Source organism: Oryctolagus cuniculus, chromosome 7 (genome assembly GCF_964237555.1).
Source record: "Oryctolagus cuniculus chromosome 7, mOryCun1.1, whole genome shotgun sequence".
In the NCBI taxonomy this organism is placed as follows: domain Eukaryota; kingdom Metazoa; phylum Chordata; class Mammalia; order Lagomorpha; family Leporidae; genus Oryctolagus; species Oryctolagus cuniculus.
The window spans coordinates 110,646,794-110,666,604 of record NC_091438.1 but is presented as its reverse complement, the minus strand read 5'-3'; the positions used below and the strand labels follow the sequence as shown (position 1 = coordinate 110,666,604).

The 19,811-nt window shown below is 46.5% G+C and overlaps 2 protein-coding genes across 12 annotated transcripts in view; one reads left to right on the top strand and one right to left on the bottom strand.

Annotated features, from left to right (window-relative positions):
* The window catches only part of PATJ (PATJ crumbs cell polarity complex component), a 438,074-nt gene that overhangs the window by 401,385 nt on the left and 16,878 nt on the right, over positions 1–19,811 (top strand). For 9 of the 10 annotated variants that reach the window (XM_070078398.1, XM_070078393.1, XM_070078397.1 and 6 more), the window contains 5 exons: positions 559–645; positions 4,888–4,990; positions 5,657–5,694; positions 10,834–10,956; positions 11,695–11,799. In XM_070078398.1, coding sequence (XP_069934499.1) covers positions 559–645; positions 4,888–4,990; positions 5,657–5,694; positions 10,834–10,956; positions 11,695–11,799 — 456 coding nt within the window. The remainder of the gene's footprint in view (positions 1–558; positions 646–4,887; positions 4,991–5,656; positions 5,695–10,833; positions 10,957–11,694; positions 11,800–19,811) is intronic. The other variant, XM_070078391.1, reaches the window with a different exon arrangement.
* On the bottom strand, positions 17,211–18,669 carry LOC138850641 (cleavage and polyadenylation specificity factor subunit 7-like). Of its 2 annotated transcripts, none has more exons than XM_070078401.1 (2): positions 18,537–18,669; positions 17,211–17,833 (listed from the first exon to the last, which is right to left on the bottom strand). In XM_070078401.1, the coding sequence occupies exons 1-2, from the start codon at positions 18,540–18,542 to the stop codon at positions 17,384–17,386; spliced, it is 456 nt and encodes a 151-aa protein (XP_069934502.1). In that variant the 5' UTR covers positions 18,543–18,669; the 3' UTR covers positions 17,211–17,383. The 2 variants fall into 2 exon arrangements, with proteins under 2 accessions (XP_069934502.1, XP_069934501.1); XM_070078400.1 differs by having other exon boundaries at positions 17,211–17,836; positions 18,537–18,666.

Below are 19,811 nucleotides of genomic sequence, written 5' to 3'. Positions count from 1 at the left end.
TTTCCCACCAACCAAGCTGTCTCCCTGAAATTGTAACCGTGGTAAGGTTCCAAATGCACCTCCAAGTGTGTCTGCCGTGCTTGGAAGAAACTGGTTCATAAAAATTCTTGTAAATTTCCATTCAATTCTGAGCAGGGATTTTGTATATTTCACAAACAGCCATGAAAGCTTTGCATAGACAGAGGAAATTCGTTGGGTGTAAGATTATGACCTCTTGAGAGAGCCAGCTGTTCCCGCCCAGGAGAGGAACTGTGTTTGTAGGTTACATCTGCATTTTGACTTCCTTTGTCCTCTCCTGTACTACATTTCCTTAATGATTTTGCTGTGCATGAACATTTTTTATCAGAAGGGAGAAGGAAAAAGACATGAATTGAAAGCTAATCCTTCTGACACAGATTTCTGCTGTTTTTGTGGGATTTGGGGGTGACTCCTTTTCATCTGTCGCTGTTATTACTCTGTAGTAGCTGTTGGCTGCGGAGGGAAGGGGAGGCGGTGCTGTGCTGTGTTGGGACACAAACACACCTGTTGTTCATTTCTGTTCCATTCTTGTCCTCCAAGTGTGCACAGGGGCTTGTGCAGCTAGAGATCGGAAGACTGCGAGCTGGGTCCTGGGCCGCCTCCAGGAAGACATCGCACAACAGTCAGGTTGTTGATGGCTTCCCAGCAGACTGACTCACCCTCCTGCCCCCACAGGGAGGGCTCTGCCCATTGCACAAGCGACCCTTAGGAAGTAATGTTGAATCCAAGGCATAGTCACTGCACAAAGTTCAGTGTGTTTTCACGAGTTTGAAATCAAAAGGAAAGGTGGGATGGAAATTCATTAATCCCTAGATTTTTCTCCCCTTTGTTGTCCACAAATTTTTTCTTAAAACCGCTTTTCTTTTCTTTGCCACTCATAATTCCCTCTTGCCTGTGCACACATGTACACAGCTGTGTTTATTTAAAAAAAAAAAGCAGGCAACATCTGGTGGCAATTTGACCCTCATTTGCACAACATCGTTCTATTCATTCAATTAAATATTGCTGTAAAGTGAACTTGTGAATAGCCACTCATACATGCTGAGGGCAATTAATGGTATCTTCCTAGGAGACCCAGGAGTGAGGGCTTCCCTCTGGGAGGGTGGCCTTCGTGGGTGATATTTTGTGAGTCAGCAAGCATCCATCCTATGTTTATTCTCGAGACTCATATAAACACCAGTATTTTTTTTATTAGCAAAGTATATTTCACTGGTTTTTTTTTTAAGATTTATTTATTTATTTGAAAGTCAAAGTTATACAGAGAGAGAAGCAGAGACAGAGAGGGAGAGAGAGAGAAAGGTCTTCCATCTGCTGGTTCACTCCCCAACTGGCCATAATGGCCAGAGCTGTGCTGATCCAGAGCCAGGAGTTTCCTCCAGGTATTCCCATGTGGGTGCAGGGACCCAAGTACTTGGGCCATCTTCTACTGCTTCCCCAAGCCATAGCAGAAAGCTGGATCGGATGTGGAGCTGCTGGGACTCAAACGGGTGCCCATGTGGGATGCCGGCACTGCAGGCAGCAGCTTTACCCGCTGTGCCACAGTACCGGCCCCTCTTTCACTGTATTTTTTTTTTTTTTCATTGTAATGACTGACAGAATCAAGACAATAGACTCTGTCTTCAGTCGCATTTGATACATAGTGTCACTGCAGAAACTGGGATGTGAACCCCTCGTCTCCTCTGGGAATTCTGACTGGGCCCTTGTTTTGAGGTGAACAGCATGACTTTCCATCCCCTGCCTGGTTGCCTTGGATGTGCCGCCCCTTCAAGGCCTTTGTTCAGAGGATGCTCTGAGCTTGTGGTTAGCACACAGGTGCTTCTAGAACACTGTTAGCTGCCTCTGCCTCACAGGTGTTAGAGAACCAGGGAGGGGGAAAGTCCATTGTTCCAGTAAGATCACAGAGAGAGCTGGCTTATCTTAGGGACTCTTCAAAGCAGTCAAACCCAGCGAACACCACCACGGGAAGTTTGGAATTCTCTCCCCCTGCACTTCTAGCCTGTGTGATAGGCAGCAAATGCCATGCCTGCTAGGACACAGTGTTGCTGTAGGAGCATGTGAGCCAAAGGCCAGTGATGATTGTGACCATGTGGACCCTGGGGACTGGAGACGCATGGCCATCGTCACTGCCAGGCTTCTTCCTTAGGGGAAGACTCATGCCTGTTGAACGATCTCATTGAAGCCTCGTTGTGCTGAGATGAGAATGCAGAGTGAACCGTACTGGAGGTGAAATTCTTTGCCTATTAGAGAGTGAGAGAACTACCTAGAAGAGGTTTCACTGGGTCTGACCCAAAAAGAGCTTGAGGAGAAAAAGGAGAAGGCAGCCTGTAGTTGATGTGCAGAGGCACACAGGGTGAAAGGAGATCATGTGTGTTTTAGGAAAGGTTTGGCCTGACAGGTGCAATGGAAGGGAAGCTGGATTTCCTTCCTTGAGGACTGTACGTGAGCATCATCATGATTAATGAAGTCCACACTCAGGTTAAATACAGAGCTAGCAAATTTGGAAGCTGGATCATTAAGTGTCACCACCGCCACCAACAAAACCATCTACCGTTACCATTTATCTGAATGTAATTTTGAAAACTATCAATTTTGGAAACTGGAGCAAAGTATCAAATACTTTCCCCTAACCTTCCTGCACAGACTTTGTATTTCAAGCAGTAGAAGTCAACTCGTTTTGTTGTTGTTGTTGTTTTTTAATCAGTAAAGGGGCTGGCGCCCTGACACATTGGGTTAAAACCCTGGCCTGAAGTGTTGATATCCCATATGGGCTCTGGTTTGGGTCCTGGCTGCTCCACTTCTGATCCATGTTTCTGCTGTGGCCTGGGAAAGCAGTAGAGGATGGCCCAAGTCCTTGGACCCCTGCACCTGCGTGGGAGACCTGGAAGAAGCTCCTGGCTCCTGGCTTTGGATCTGCACAGCTCCGGCCATTGTGGCCAATTGGGGAGTCAACCATTGGAGGGAAGACCTCTCTTTCCTTGCCTCTCCTCTCTCTGTGTAACTCTGACTTTCAAATAAATAAATAAATAAATAAATCTTTAGAAAAGAAGTTCACAGAACAATGGAATAAAAACATGTTTATTTAAAAAAATCAGTAAATATATTTTATCCTCACCTTGCCCTTAAAAATAGTGGCTGAGATGGTCTGAGAGTTTGCACTGGTTGGCTGATAGGAAGAAAACTTCTGGCCAACAGTGAAAAGGGAGTGTCTCCTGCGCTCCTGAGTTGAAAGAGGATTCTACTCCCACGCATTCTCACATCCAGACCCCAGGAAAGCCAGCACCCTCTAAGCAGTTGTCAGGAGACATGTGCTGCCTTTTCAGGGCTCAGGAAAAGGTTAGCTTGTTGATTTGACCCAGAGAAAGTGAGGTCATTAAGAGAAAACTTTTGGCCTTGAGCCACCAGTCCTCTTATTTTGAAATAGCTTTTTCCCACCAAACAGGAAGAAGTCTCTCTTACTCTGCAGAGCAAAGTGTGTGTAGGAAAACACACCTGAGAAATCTCCTCAGGGCCTGAGGGAACGCCGCCAGGCAAAGCCCATTTTAATAAATTAGGCTTTGGCAAACGCACTGTCCTGAGGTTTTTTTTAGGCAAAAATTATAACACCCTGAACTTCCTCAATTCTGAGTCGTTAACTATGGCACCATGTATTTAAGTCATACTCTTTCAGGAAAAATATAAAAGTGTCCCTTTAAATGTATATGTGTCTGTTGTGAAAAGTACTATAACTTGTTTTGAATTGAACTTGTTAAGATGAATTGAGTGATATAGATGAATGGATTTTTTATTTAAAAGTGTTGTAGTAGGATTCGCATACAAGGCATCAGCTCCTTTTAAGGGCAAGTAGTCTTTTGTTATTTATGCCGGCATAAGGCCCAGGTAGAATTTTTTATACAATAGCCTGAGCCCAGAACAAAGAGGGATATTTTATAATATATATGGTTTTAGCCTCTTTGTCACCCTTATATGGCTACATGCATACATTTGTATTCTAATGTTACGTGGCAGTCACAGGAATTGATGCAATACTGCCTATGTGCACATAGTTACCGAGCCCTTCACTGTCTGGCAAGGGTTACCACCATTGCTCTGTACTAGCAAGCAGAACCTGAAATGGTTACATACAAACAGATGATAACTATAGTTGGAGCATTCATAGGCAAGCAGATAACAGCCACATTTCATTCCCAGGACAGATGCCTCCCTTTTGCTTCTTCTGACCTTGGGAAGGCCTCTACCACAACTTTGATCATGGCAGTTAGAAACAATTTGAATTAAAAGACAAAGGCCTCTACCACAGTATAGCCAAATATTAATGGAGAACCTAATTGGTGAATAGATGGACATCATTTGCATAATTCTTCCAACTTTTCCACATATTTGAAGTTTGTCATATCTAAGGAATGTGTAGTACTAAACAACTTATAGAGTCAAGAAAATGGATCAAATTATAATTTATTAACTGATAATAGTGATGTTAGGCCCAGCTTAAAATTTTGATGCAGTTAGGCATAACCTTGATAATTTGGTTTAAAAAAGTATTTGTTCACTCTTGGCGATATTGTTGTCTGCATTAGAAAGGGCCCTTAAAGTATGTAGAGTTTTGGTTGAAGAGCCACCAGCCGTAAGTGACTATATACATTGTAGACCTCAAATATTTATTTAAGTGAATAAAAGGATAAGTAATGGAGGTGTAACGCATTGGACTAAATTGTTGCTGACTCTAGGAAAATCTGTGTGGGAAAAATGTACTGTATTCCTACAACAGTTAAATGGTTACGGTGATGTCAGTAACTGGGGTACTAGTGAGCAGTGGGAGCTTTTAGGGCCAAATCAGTGTCTGTGCAGGTGACGGCTGGGTCTCCTTTTCAGGGTCACCACAGCAGCAATCGTCCTTCACTGGCTCCCGTCATCAGTGGCCTGCAAAGCCTGGTTGGCACAAAACGATCTTCCGAGTCGTCCCAGAAGAGTTCAGGTACCACGTGGACACACCCCCAGCCAAACCATCCTGTTACCCAGTTTTTGTAATATTAGCATTTTCATAAAAAAAAAAAAAACCTTTCCATCTTTAATTAAAATATCTAAATCTCTGAGGTTGGCCACACGAGCCGCAGCATTCTGGAAGATCTGTTGCGTAGGGAGGGGAGCCGCAGAGATTCCTCTTTGGAATGTGCCTTTCATGGTACACAGATCATAGAAAAACAGAAAAGCAGAAAGCTAAAATGTATCATAAAGTAAAACTGTTCACAAAGAGAAAATTCATCAATTACTGGTCATTAGGGAATCTTTTTGAGTCTTACTGATTGCAGGGTTACTTACCTTTGATGCAGGCAGTGCAAGGTACAGTTAGGCATTGAATCACTTCTCCGGGCAGCTGTTGCTGCCATCTGTCAGCTTTTGTCAGACAGAATGATTGTGGCCACTTCCCTCTCAAACACGGGGCACTTACTTAAAAGAGGGTACACAGCCCTTGATGACCTGACTGTGGGCTGGCTGTTGAGCAAGGCTATGATGCCTGCCTGCTTTAGTATCCCATCTCGTCAGGCCTAGAAATGATACCATTTCACGGGACAGAATTATATCCTAAATGCGAGCATATTGTCTCTTAATAAAGTTAATTGGGTGTCTTCTTCGTGTATAGGCACAGAAGTGGGACCAAGGACGGTGGAGATAATCAGGGTAAGTCAGTTATGTTGCTGGTTTCTTTTTCTGGTTTGTGCTAGATTTGCATAAAATGTACATTTTCCCCTTGATACAACTTGATAATTAATGTGCTCTTTCAAGTTTATCTATGTAATATAAGTAAACAGGCTTTGAAGATACAGTGAAGCACGCAGATGACCACTGTGAGTTCAGGAGCAAAGGTCACCCACCATGTGTTTTGCATGTGTTTGTGTTTAAGTTATCTGTTGAACATCCGCTTGTATCCTTTCAACTTTGCAGTCTGAACCTGTAACCTGTAACCATATTTTTTGACAGATTGGAGCAGAGCATGATTTTTATTCGTTGCATAGTATACCATCACATAAATATGTTAGTTTTAACCGGCTTCTAATTCAACAATTAGTATATTTTTCAATTTTTGCTCTTCTATAGCAAAACATCTATGTATGTCCATTTTTGCCCATATCATGGATAATTTCCTTAGGATTAATTCCTACAAATAAAATTATTGAGCCAAAAGCCATACTTGTTGCTAAAGACTTTTATGCATGTTGTTAAATTAACCTTTTAAGATCGTGTGAGGTATATTTCAGTACATAAGTTTGTCAAACCCTGATTTTCAAACTCCTGTGTGATATGTATGATAACCAGAATATTAGAAAATATTCTTCTTTCAGTCACTTTGACCATAAATTTGAGTTCAAGAAGAAATAAAACATGACAGTCACAGTGACCAACTGCATGCAGTAAGGTGTCATCTCACATTGGTTAGTTCTCTGAATTCAATCCTAGCTTCATTTGAAGGTGTCCTGCTGTCTCTCAGCTGGGTAAGTTTTCTAGGGCTGCCATAACAAACAACATAGTCCATGTGGCTTAAACAACAGACATTCATCTTCTCATGGTCTGGAGGCTGGAAGTCCAAGACCAAGTGTTTGATTTTTCCTGAGGCCTCTCTCCTTGGTTTGAAGAAGGTTGCCTTTTCACTGGGTCTCACGTGTCTGTTTCTTTGTGTTTCTTATCATCCTTGGGGTCTCTGCTATGGCCTAACCTCCCTGTTTTATAAGAATACCAGTCAGATTGGATTAGAGCACACTGGATGGTCCTCATTTTAAAGGCCCCATCTCCACATCCAGTCACTACTGAGGCACTGGTATCTTGGGCTTCAACTTTAGGGGGAGAGAGAGAGAGAGATCTGCCATCTGCTGGTTCACTCCCCAGATGGCCACAATGGCCAGAGCTGGTCCAGCTGAAGCCAGTAGCCCAGAGCTCCAAGAGGGTCTCCCACATGGATGGCAGGGGCCCAAGTACTTGGGTCATCATCCACTGCTTTCCCAAGTGCACTAGCAAGTAGCTGGAACAGAAGTGAAGCAGCTGGGACTGACAGTGCTCCAATATGGGAGGCTAGTGACCCAAGTGGCAGCTTAGCTTGCTTAACCACAACACTGGCCCCCTCAATTTACAAATTTTAAGAAGATATAGTTCAGTCCTCCACATGAGCTCTGTGTTCTTTAGCAAGTCACCCTCAACTTCCTCATGTGTGGAATGAGGGTAATAACACCAGTTTCCCTCAAAGGTAAATCTTGTGTGCACTAGAGGAGGAAGCAGATGTGATGTACATCACACAGTGCCCAGTGCCTCCTGAGTGCCTGTGGAGTTCTCCCTGCTGTCTTGGCTGCAGCACTGACAGAGTCTGTGTCATCTGTTCCTGGCAGCTTTCTGCCAGGGTGGCAATGCCCTGTTCCAAAGGTGGGGAAAATGAATATTCCAACAGTGTACAATAATCACATAAACTAAGGAAATGTTACCATGATGGATTTCTACAAAACAAAACTATTACATAAAGCTTTCTTCATTGCAAACTTTTTAAAGTAACATCATTTTCTGTTTTCTTATTCTTTGGTGCCACTTGTTTCTATAGGCTTTTGTAATGAGGTCTGCTCCCACATACCACTCCTCTCCCACACATAGTTCAAGCAGAAACTTCATAGTCAAACACTTTTTGCTGTTTTACACACAAGGCTTGACTGCTGATGCATTAAGGAAGTGAAAATTAGGGGCAGGTATTTGTTGTAACATTTATGCCCACAACCCACATCATACATAGTGCCTGGTTTGACTCCTGGCTCCACTTCGCATCCAGTTTCCTATCAATACACACCCGAGAAGCAACAGATGATAGCTGAAGTTCTTGGGTCCCTGCCACCCATGTGAGAGACCCAGATGAAGTTCTAGGCTCCTGGTTTCAACCTGGCATAGCCTTGGATGTTGCAGGCTTTTAAGGAATGAACCACTGATAGAAGTGTTTCTCTCTCTCTCTCTCTCTCTCTATCTCTCTATCTCTCTCTCCCTTCCTCTCTTCCTCTCTTCCTGCCTTCCTCCTGTCTCTCCTGTCTCTCCTATCTCTTCTCTTATTACTGCCCTTCCCCTCCTCTCTACGCTCCAAATAAAATGCAAATAAATTAATTAAAATAATAAAAGATAGCAGAATTGTTTTTAAAAGTGTAGGCTAAACACAAATGCTTCAGAAACAGGATATAAACCTGTAACTGGAGCAGTCAGCCTTCCTTATCCTGTCATGTGGGTATGACGTGGCAGCAACAGTATTAATAATAAAGAACAATTCCTAGAGGCCAGTATTGTGACACAGAGGAGTAAGCAGTCCCCTGCAACACTAGCATCCTATATCAGAGCACTGGTTCTGATCCAGCTCCTTTCTAATGTTCCTGGGAAGGCAGTGGAAGATGGCCCAAGTGCTTGGTCTCCTGCCACCCATTCAGAAGACCCAGATGAAATCCAGGCTTCTGGCTTTGGCCTGGCCCAGCCCCAGCTATTTGTGGCCATTTGAGAAGTGAACCAGTGGATAGAAGTTTCTCTCTCTGTCTCCCTCTCTCTCTGACTTTCAAATAAAAATACATCTTCATAATATATATATACCTAAGATGCATTAAAGGTTTTTGAAGCTGTTTCCGTCTTTCACCTTTATGAAGAAGATGTAACTAACACAGACTAAACTCTATGTATTCTTTTTTAAGATTTTCTTTATTTTATTTGAGAGGTAGAGTTACAGACAGTGAGAGGGAGAGACAGAGAGTAAGGTCTTCCTTCCGTTGGTTCACTCCCCAGATGGCCACAATGGCCAGAGCTGCGCCAATCCAAAGCCAGGAGCCAGGAGCTTCCTCCCAGTCTCCCACGTGGGTGCAGAGGGCCCAAGCATTTGGGCCATCCTCTACTGCTTTCCCAGGCCACAGCAGAGAGCTGGATTGGAAGAGGGGCAGCCGGGACTAGAACCAGCACCCATATGGGATGCCAGCGCTGCAGGCGGAGGATTAACCTACTGTGCCACGGTGCTGGCCCCTCTGTATGTTCTTTTTTCTTTTTTTTTTTTCTTTTTATTTTTTTGACAGGCAAAGTGGAGAGAGAGAGAGAGAAAGATCTTCCTTTGCCATTGGTTCACCCTCCAATGGCCGCCGCAGCTGGCGCGCTGTGGCCGGCGCACCGCGCTGATCTGATGGCAGGAGCCAGGTACTTATCCTGGTCTCCCATGGGGTGGAGTGCCCAAGTACTTGGGCCATCCTCCACTGCACTCCCTGGCCACAGCAGAGAGCTGGCCTGGAAGAGGGGCAACCGGGACAGAATCCAGCGTCCCGACCGGGACTAGAACCCGGTGTGCCAGCGCCGCAAGGCGGAGGATTAGCCTAGTGATTAGCCTATGTTCTTAAGTGATCGTTCTAAACTGTAGAAGCCTTGAACCATATCGGTAACTTTATCACAACCACCGCTGACATTTGTGCCTCGTTGTCCTATGTAAGTTGAGAACCACCCCCAAATAATGTAATTTCTGCTTTCAGCTGTCCACCACATTCTAAAGAACTGAAGAAGAGCATTGCCACCTTTTCCTGGTTCTTTGCACGTGGAGTTCAGGGTTCCATCAGGGCCTTCACAATGTGACGTGCAGGCTCCGGAGAAGGCTGATGTTTGTGCTTCAACAGGCAGGCAGCCTGGTTAGATTCAGACTGAAGTCCACTGTGCATTTTGTGAGCAGAGTACCAGTCTCAGGTTCATTCTCCAAGCTCTTGCTGTGCTGGTTCGGATCCGCCCCACGCATACGAAGCTTAGCCCTGAGCCTGCGAACCCTGTGGGTTGCCACACAGAGTCGGGGGTCCCCTCTGCCTCTATCCACTGCAGGCCCCTGGGCTCCTTTCCTGAGTCCCTGGCCAGAGGCGTGGAGTGTGCACCAGCAGCTCACACCAGTTTTCCTGCTCCCTCGCTGGGAAAGCTACCAGGAAAGAAATGGAAATCAGGGAATGTAACCCTTGCCGTCATTTCTCCAAGTTTTAACTCTCCACTACGATCTGTTTTCTTTATGTTTTGGAGGCTGCAGGAGTTGTTTATGTGCTTTGACAAATCTTCTGAGCTGTAATCTGTGGGGGAGAGACTGCTGTAGTACGCACCCCTGTGCCAGAACCAGACTTGTCATTTGTGCTTTGTTAGTGATCTTGAAAATATTAATCCTGTGATGCAGATATGGAAACAAACGGGCCCAGGGCCAGGTCTCCACCAGGGTCCCTCGTAGGAAATATTCTCAGCCACATTTTATTTCTCTGTCCCAACCGCTGTCACTACAGTGGGAGTCCTCCAAGGGCCTTTGTTCTGAAGCAGTCGTGTGGCTCTTTAGGGCCCCCTGTGTTGGTTCACACCCATAACAACATGGTATACGTGGCAGTTTAATCATAAACACCATATGAGAACACACTTGCTAAGACTGCCTCAAAATCAGCCTGAACAGAATGGTAGCATGGGTTTTATCTTTGTTATTATTTACTCCTACTGTTGCCTTTTATTGAGTCTTTGCTATAAGCCAGGACAGTGCTATATCATCTCATTTAACTCTCAGACCAACCCTGGAGGCACGGAGCATTGTGCCTGTTTGATACACAAACGTGGAGGCTGGAAGAGATTAAATCACAAGCCCACAGCTAACTCGATGCAAGAGCTGGAGCATAGGTCTTTCTGATTCCAAAGGTCCTGTGCTTCACTCCCATGTTATCCCAGCCTCCTGCGTGATGGGGGGATTTTGTTCAGCAGCTACCTGGGGATAGCCAGCTTGTAGCACTTTTTTCCATCTGTAAGCATTGTATTTTCTTTCTTTTTCAGGAGCTCAATGATGCTCTTGGAATCAGCATTGCTGGAGGAAAAGGAAGTCCCTTAGGAGATATCCCAATATTTATTGCCATGATTCAAGCCAGTGGAGTGGCTGCACGTACACAGAAACTTAAAGTAAACAGGAGGGGACTGGTTCAAGTGCTAACAGCATGTGGTAGGGTGGGGAGGAAGTTGCATCCGCGGGCACCTTGTTTAAAGCTGGAATTCCAGCAGCCACCAGAGACCCACCTGAGGGCAAAATGCATTAGAGAAATGTTATGCCTGAAATTCATTAGGTCCCCGGGCATATAAAAATATTATTGTTTGTATCAAAGCTTCCAATAAAAGAAGAAATTGCAGCTCCTTTGCAAATCCACCCAGGCCCTTTTTAGCACTTCATTCCACCCAAAATTGGTTTTCAACTGAGATTTGACCTTAGAGTCTTCCCTCAACCAAAAGAATCAACATTTCATGATTTTTCCCCCTATTGCCCTGTAATCTTAACTTGGGTAGAAAAAATAAAGCAGAAAATATTTGGCTTTCTCATTAGAGCTTTATTGAACCATTAATTTGTATACCCCACTATTACTGGTGAATGGATGTATGAAACACCACCATTACCACAATACAAAAGTGACCTACTGTGCCTTTTAATCATCCAAACTGACCCCCTTCTTGTTTCTCTGATGGGTTTATATTTGGGGAAAGCCATAAAAATTCCTCATATTTCTCCCATGTTGCACACACAGTAGAAACATAGAATCTCCACAATAGGCACAAATGGGAAATATGACTTACAAAGAACTTTAAGCATTCTTCTCAAATTTAATTTTTCTTAATGATGGTGATTTGCTACCACTTTTGTGCTTCCAGGTTGGAGATCGGATTGTCAGCATTAATGGGCAACCTTTGGATGGGCTGTCTCACGCGGACGTGGTTAATCTGCTGAAGAACGCCTACGGGCGCATTATCCTGCAGGTACCGCCGTCAATGGAACGCGCAGCTGTGCGGAGCAGATAAGTGGCGTGCAACAAAGATTGAGCGTCACTGGCAGTAGGCATCACCACCCAGCAGGGTGCTTGCTGATGTGAATTATGAAGGTTGAAAGCAAGAAATTATTATTTTTATTCAGAAATTCTTTAATGCCACCCATACAGGCAGTGAGCATGATTATATGAAAGCCTAACAAGGGGAGAAAAATTACTCTTTGCTTCACGTGATAAATCAACAAGGCTTTTAGCTTCCAGCGTTCTTTTATAAATCAAAGTTTGCAAGGAATAGGAAATGATTTCTTTTCTTATGCCCAAAGACTGTTACTGAACTGCCCAAGTACTGTTTCTCCCACTCCTTTTAAAGGAAGAGAAAAATATAATGCTCTTTTTTCCTGTAGCATAAATGATTGCCAACACTGGTCAATTCCCCTTGTGTGGTCGACATCAATTAAGGCAGACAATTATTTATCAGCTGTGGTCCCCATGTGTATTATCCAGAGACACAGAAATATACCAGAAAGTGAAGGCAAAGTATGCATTGATTGCTTTGCCATAGATTTCAGCTCCTCACATGTCCTGGAGATTGATGCCGTGCAGTGAGTGAGAGGCAGCCTCCTGGCACAGAGTTCATTAATGAGTTTGCCCCAAAATGTGCAGTGATAATCACCATAACTCTGCAGAGGTAGCATAAAATGGATTATAAGTAAAAATGAAACCCACCACTTACTGCCTTAGAGAGAGGGCTGGCCAGTCATTCAGATGATTCTAGCCCTAAAATAAGAAGTTTTAAATGAAAAACCATTACATCTGGGAGAACCAATTTGTGTCGCTTAGCCAACGTCTCATTGGTCTAAGTCCAAAGTGCTAAAACAGACACTGAAAGGTAAATGGTTTTCAGCGTGCATGAAAGGAATCATGGAAATACTGTCCATAGTTTCAAGGGCTCTTATGTGATAAACCAGATGCTAAGTTACTTGAGTCCCCAAACCGAAGCACTGCGTGCACGGGCCTAGACTGTGCTTCCACTTAGATCTTGGTGGCCTTGGTTTCAGTAGCAGCCTGCGTAGGTGACTCATGTTCCTGCCCCTACTCCCACAAGCCCTTTGCGGTACTGTTTGCTGGGCTTGCGGGCCTTGGTCCTTCAAGTCATGCTGACACATGCGGTTCCCCCACTTCCATGTGTAACTCGACACTACTGCAAGTGCCGAGTGTGGCCAGACAGAAGTCTTCCCTAGGTTCGATCTTGTATTGATAGCTTCACCAACTGATAGCATTTGTTCGACTCCACTTTCTTCAAAGACATAAGAAGACACAGCTGAAAAGTGTAGCACTAACTAAATCTTAAAAGTACCCTAAGTGAAAATGAGCTCGTGCTGTCCCATGCAGAATTAACTTTGCTTCAGCCAGGTTGCCACTGTTAACAGCATTGTGAAAGACTTCCTTATTCCTGTTTTTGTTTTTTGAGAAGAAAGTGGCATTGGTTTCCACTTGTTTCCTTGTATGAGGCATGTTAGGAATGCTTTCAGTTTCTGTTAGATTAATGCAATCCTTTGCGATCTTGTCAGCTGTAAGAACCACACTTACAGACATGGAGCACATGTGCTGCCCGAGGCTTTAGACACAAAAGCCAGCAAACTCCTGCCCTGCACTGAGCATCCTTCAGCAGCTTAATGTGTGTGTTTTGATTGAAACAGGGTACGTGGCCTGGCCCCTACAGTATAGGAATCAACAGCTGACTTGTCGTTAGGCAACTACTTCTGTTAGCAGGTAGGCCAGACTATCAGCAGAGTGGAGGGAAGGGTCAGATAATTGTGTCTGACGATGTGGAAAAGACTTGTTTATTGTCAGAGCAGCATGTGACGAGGTCAGCAAGTGTGCACTGCACAGGGAAGATAAAGGCCTGGATCAGCAGACTGGCAGACTGCAGGGTAGAGAAGGAGATGAGTAGAAGAGACAGCCAGCACTCTGGAAGCTTCTCCCCACAATCTAAATTGCTGTCTATCTTATGAATGAGTCTTGTGGTGCAGCAGATTAAGCCACCATTTAGGACGCCTGCATCCCATATCAGAGTGCCCAGCTCAAGTCCCAGATGTTCTACACTTCTGACCACCATCACCTAAGGGGCAGTAGGTGATGGCCCAAGTACTTGAGTTTCTGCTGCCCACATGGGAGACCAAGATGGAGTTACTGGCTCCTGGCTTTGACCTGGCCTAGCCCAGCCCTGGCTGTTGCAGGCATTTGGGGAGAAACCCAGCAGTTACAAGACTTTTCTCTCCATCTCTCTCTGTCACTCTGCCCTTAAATTACATTATTTTTTTAAAAAATTTTTTATCTCTAGGCATAATAATAAGGTAGATATTTCTGCCCCTAAAGTCTGATGGTTTCTTTCTTTCTTTTTGAGAAGCAGAGAGGGAGCTCCCATCTACTGGTTCACTTCTGAAACTTTCTCAACAGGCAGTGTCAGGCCAGGGCAGGAGTCAGGAACCCAGAACACAAATTGGATCGCCCATGTGGATGGCAGGAACCCAGTTACTTGAGCTGTCACTACTGCATTCCAGGATCTACATTGGTGGAAAGCTGAATCAAGTCCAACCCAGACACTCTGATATAGAAAGCAGGCATCTAAATGTCCACCCCCTTTTTTATTGCCAATTATTGATTAGTCAGTTGAGATTAATTTGTCTATCAGAGCCATTACAAATGTTCCCAATTATGTTTGCTTCTATAGTTTGATAGTTTGCCTAGTTCAGCTCTTTTATCTATGGAATGACTGTAAAACATTTTGGACAAAATTAGGTCACTGGAACTCTCTGCTACAAATTTTTGTTTCTGCTTTTACATCTTTCTTTGAAGACAGAAGATTAAAAAGAACATATATGAAGTTTTTAGTCACTAAAAGGAACTGATAGGGTTCATTTCAAGTCCGTTAAGAGATTTCCCGGACAGTTTAAACGTTTGGAGAAGGGTGGATTGAGTACACAGTGATAAGGGAAGGCGTATAGAAGGAGCGTGTTGGGAAAGAGGACACTGTGGTCTGAGGTATCCTTGTGCAGGTGCCCAGCCAGCCAGGAAGAGTACTGCCCAAGGAGATGCCAGTGCTACGAATGGGGCCTACCAAAGCCCTTGGAGGCCTCTCAGTGTTGACCTCCATGCTGCCTGGCACATTGCACTCAGTAGATCTTAGGGGAGGGCCGGCATTGTGGCACAGTGGGTTAAGCACCGCCCACAACATCAGCATCCCACATGTGTGCCGGTTCAGGTCCCAAGAAACGAATGGCCTTCCCAGGTTTGGGATGCAAAGTTGTGTTGTTAGGAGAGTGTCCAGCAAACACTTAAGGCACCTGCGAGAGTCACCTTCAATAAAACTACAGTTCTGGTCAGTCTGGGCCTCCCTGCAGACTGTGACTTCACTGCTCTGGCATGGACAGCCCGTGATGCGAAAGCTCCCCAGTGTTGCTAACGTGCAGCCAGGGTAAGAACAGTGACCTTCAGCTTGCAATGAACAGGAGGACAAGACCAAGAGGGCAGGCAGTGGAGGTGGAGACCCGGGCAAATTCCATGAGAGAAGTAGGTTCTAGTGTCACAAGGTTGTGAGTTTGAATCCTATTCCTGAAACCTTGGTTTCCCACCAAAACAAAGATTGTAGCTGCTTTCTTACAATGTTGCCCTGACAACTAAAAGCCATGTGATGTAAAGTGTTTAATAAACATCCTGTGCCCAAATGGGAAACATGAAGTGGTCTCCTGTTATAGCACCCAGGACACCAAAATTCCTTTTTCTATAAAACAATCCATTTATTTATTTATTTATTTGAAAGTAGAGTTACAGAGAGAGAGAGGAGAGTCAGAGACAGCTTCCATCTGCTGGTTCACTCCTTGAATGACTGCAACAGCAGAGCTGGGCCAGACCAAAGTCAGGAGCCAGGAGCTTCTTCCGGGTCTCCCAGGGACCTGGGCCATCCTCCTCTGCTTTCCAGGTGCATTAGCAGGGCACTGGATTAGAAGTGGAGTAACTGGGACTATGGAATATCGGATGCCGGTGCCATAGGCAGTGGCTTTACCCACTATGTCACAGCCACAGCCTCCAAAATTCCTTTTAAAATCCCAGAAGCAGGGTAGTTTCTCCAGGTGGCAGTGGAGGTGTGTGCCACTAGGTGGCGATGTGGCTCTCAGTCAGTTTGCCCTGTTCTGTTTTACTCCAAACCTTTGACTTCAGATATTTTTAACATAGTAAAATCAATTTATTCTGATTTCACTAAACTCTGTGTCACTGGATTCTATATAAAAATCTTAAGCATCTGTGGCATTTCATTAAGACCCACCAAAGGCCAGGCATGAGCTTTTTATTTTTTATTTTTTATTTTTTTTTAAGATTTTATTTACTTGAAAGACAGAGTTACATAGCAAGGTAGAGCCAGAGATAGAGACAGCGAGAAAGAACGAGAGGTCGCGAGAGGTCTTCGACCCACTGATTCACTCCCCAAATGACCGTAACAGCCAGAGCTGAGCTGATCCAAAGGCAGGAGCCAGGAGCTTCTTCCTCTTCCGGGTCTCCCACATGGGTGCAGGGGCCCAAGGACTTGGGCTATCTTCTGCTTTCCCAGGACATACCAGAGAGCTGGATCGGAAGAGGAGCAGCCAGGACTCAAACCGGTGCCCATGTGGGGCGCTGGGGCTTTAACCCACTGCGCCACCCCGAGGTTTGGGCTTTTGACGGTTCTGTGATGTTCCCTGTTTCGGATGCCAGATTTCTCCTGCCTGTTTCTCTTACTTCTGCACCCACAAGTCTAAGTTCCAGCTGGCCCCAGTTGAGTTTTATGTTTTGTTAGGACCTGAAACCTTCAGTCCCAAACAGGTTCAGGTCCTTAAAAAAGTAAAGGCAATCCTTTATAGGGTTGGAAACAAGGCAAGTTCCAAATAAGGAGCTCAAGCGCTTGTGCATTGTAATACCCCATGTCTGGAAATTATTTTTTTTTAAGATTTATTTATTTTATTTGAAAGGCAAAGTTACAGAGAGGCAGAAGCAGAGGGAGAGGTCTTCCATCCACTGGGTCACTACCCAGATGGCCACAACGGCCAGAGCTGTGCCGCTCCGAAGCCAGGAGCCGGGAGCTTCGTCCAGGTCTCCTACGCAGGTGCAGGGGCCCAGGGAATTGAGCCATCTTCTACTGCTTTCCCGGGCCATAGCAGAGAGCTGGATCGGGAGTGGAGCAGCCAGGACTCGAGCCAGCACCCATGTGGGATGCCGGCACTGCAGGCGTTGGCTTTACCTGCTACACCACGGTGCCGGCCCCTGGAAATTATTTTGACTTTTCAGTTCTCCAAAACGTAATCCCCCAAACCCGTTTTTAAGGAAAGGTCCTCATCCTCAGACTCACACAATAAAGACTTGTGCCTCATCGCTCAAGTGGAAAGTTTATTAAACATGTATCAGTTCTATAGAACATAACGTTCTAATGGAGTTGGACTTTGCTTTGGGGAGAAAAAAAAAAAAAAAGCTAAGCTCTTCAGTCTTCAGTGGCACAGGGAGCCAAAGCACAGAGTATAGCCGTTGTTGGAAAAGAGTTTGCGTCACAAACAGTCCAAGGAGTTGAGGATTGGGGGGAAGCCCCCCTGGAAGGAAAAGCAACAAGGAGGGACCCCATTTGGAGGTGGAAAACTGGACTGGGGCATGGGCGCTGTCGGAGGGGGCAACACGGCATGCAGTAGACACGCACTTGGGGGGGGGAATGTGGCCTGAGACGTGGGCGCCGTCGGAGGGGGAAACATGGCGTGCGGGGGGAGAGCAGTCAGCGGGGGAAATGCGGACAGCTGGGGGAACATGCGGATTGGTTCCTCCTCTGCAGACGCGAGGGTCTCCGGCTGCTCCTTGGGCTCAGAGGACGAGGCTTCTTCCCCAGCCTGAGAGTCCCACGGCTCCCCCTCGTTGTGTGGCGGGATCTGTGCCTCTTCGTCCGCCTCGGTGGCCTCCCGCTGCTGGGGCTGGGTCATGGTCACCTCCTGTCCCTTCAGGCCAGCGGTCTGCTGCACAGCAGACAGGCAGTTGGGGGCAGATGTGGGGGAAAGAAGGGATTCCCATAAAATGCCCGCTGGGGGGCTGGAACTTGTGCGGCCGCTTGGCAGCTGAGGAGTGCTGGTTAAGTCCAGCACCCAGCAGGTCCGGATCCGGCCATCTGCTTAAACAGCCTCCCTCCCTCGAGGCGCCTCCACCAGCTCGGTGCCTGACAAGCACCAGGCGCGTAACCTTAAAGGGCCCATAGGTTTGAACCAGGCCAGCGTGTGAAAGGCCAGCGCTGAGCCAGGAGGTCATCGGGAGAGGGGCAGATGTTAGGACTGGAGCCAGCTGCACCTGGGCTGGAGGAGCCAGACAGCGGCTCGGGACCTGCACGGTCAGGTAGCAGGGGGCTTCCCTGCCATTCTCCATGAAGGGCCTCAGAGCCCTCTACCCACCCAGAAGATGCTGTGCTTGCCCTGCCCGCTCTGCACTTGGGCTGCACACGTGCACATCTGCCACCCACCCGGGCCCATGCCCAGCGCCAGCCTGCTGGAAGGCGGGGCAACCTTGGCCTCCCCTTTGCTTTACGCTCCCCTATGCCTCTACTCAGAACCCACCGCAGAGGCTGACAGGGGGACCTCAGGACTTTCCTTCCAATGAGCCAACGGCCCATTAGCCTGTCTGCCTTCTGCCTTCCCCAAAACACGCAACAGAGGCCCCCAGCCTTACCTCCATGCCCTGGGTCCTGAGTGTGGGTGGGAGACGAGCACCTCCGCCGCAGCGCTGAGCCGGGACTCCCACCCTGCCTCTCAGAGTTGAACTTGTATACGGCTGCACACACCCTTCGCAGAGACGGATTATCGCCTCCACCGGTCAAACCCCTGCAAGCTTTAACTGTGCTGCCTATCAGATTATTTGCCAATCAACGCAATGACCACAGGGGCTGACGCAATGCCTCAGGGCAGGAAAGTCATTCTGGGATGACAGGTTTGTGCTCCCCTGGTCTTCCTGGGAAAGACCCAGCTGTCCATGGAAATCCTGCAGGTTTCCTGTTGAGCCCCCTGGGTTTCACTCCCACACAGTCAACGGGAGCCTCCCCAACGTCCAGGATCCAGAGTATGCTGGTGTTAACCTTATCAGGGTTAGAGGCTCTGCTTCTTTCAGAAGTAGGGAGTGAGCAAGAGGAATCAGGTTTGGGGGGACATGCAGTTTTTTCTCTATGGTAGTGCACTAGGGGCCAGCACTGTGGCCTGATTAGCTGGGCCTCTGCCTGTGGTGCCGGCATCTCCTATGGGGCTGGTTGTGGTCCCTGCTGCTCCACTTCCCATCCAGCTCTCTGCTATGGCCTAGGAAAGCAGTAGAAGATGGCCCAGGTGCTTGGGCCCCTGCACCCACATGGGAGACCCAGAAGAAGCTCCTGGTTCCTGTCTTTGGATCAGCCAAGCTCCGGCCATTGTGGCCATTTGGGGAGTGACCTAATAGATAGATGGCAGACCTTTTTCTCTGTCTTACACTCTTTCTGTCTGCAATTCTGCCTCTCAAATAAATGTTCCTTAAAAAAAAAAAAAAGGTAGTGTGTGTTAGATGTGTATTTTCCAGCTAGATTATAGGCTTTGATTTTTTACTCAAACTGAACTGTGACTCTGGTTTGGCAGTTGATATGGCTGATGCCATTGGCTTCTTGGAAGTACATTCTCCTTAAGAAAGCTCTGTAAAATAAAATACCTAGGGGATGTGGTGCCTCCCATACCCCACGCCCTCTCCTGGAATTACCCAGGGGTCATCCTGGTTCTTCCCTTTCACTGCCAAGCCCAGGCCATCGTGATCTCCCCATTTATTTGCAGCTGCTTGTTCCGCTGCGTCTGGTCCATGACTGGACCATGAGTTCTGTGCCCACCAGGGGAGAGCTTAATACTCATGCCATGTGTGGTGGAGAGTATGGATTCTAAAGTGAAAGCTAGGTTTGGACTGGAATCCTGGCTCCACCCCTTAGCACCCATGTGA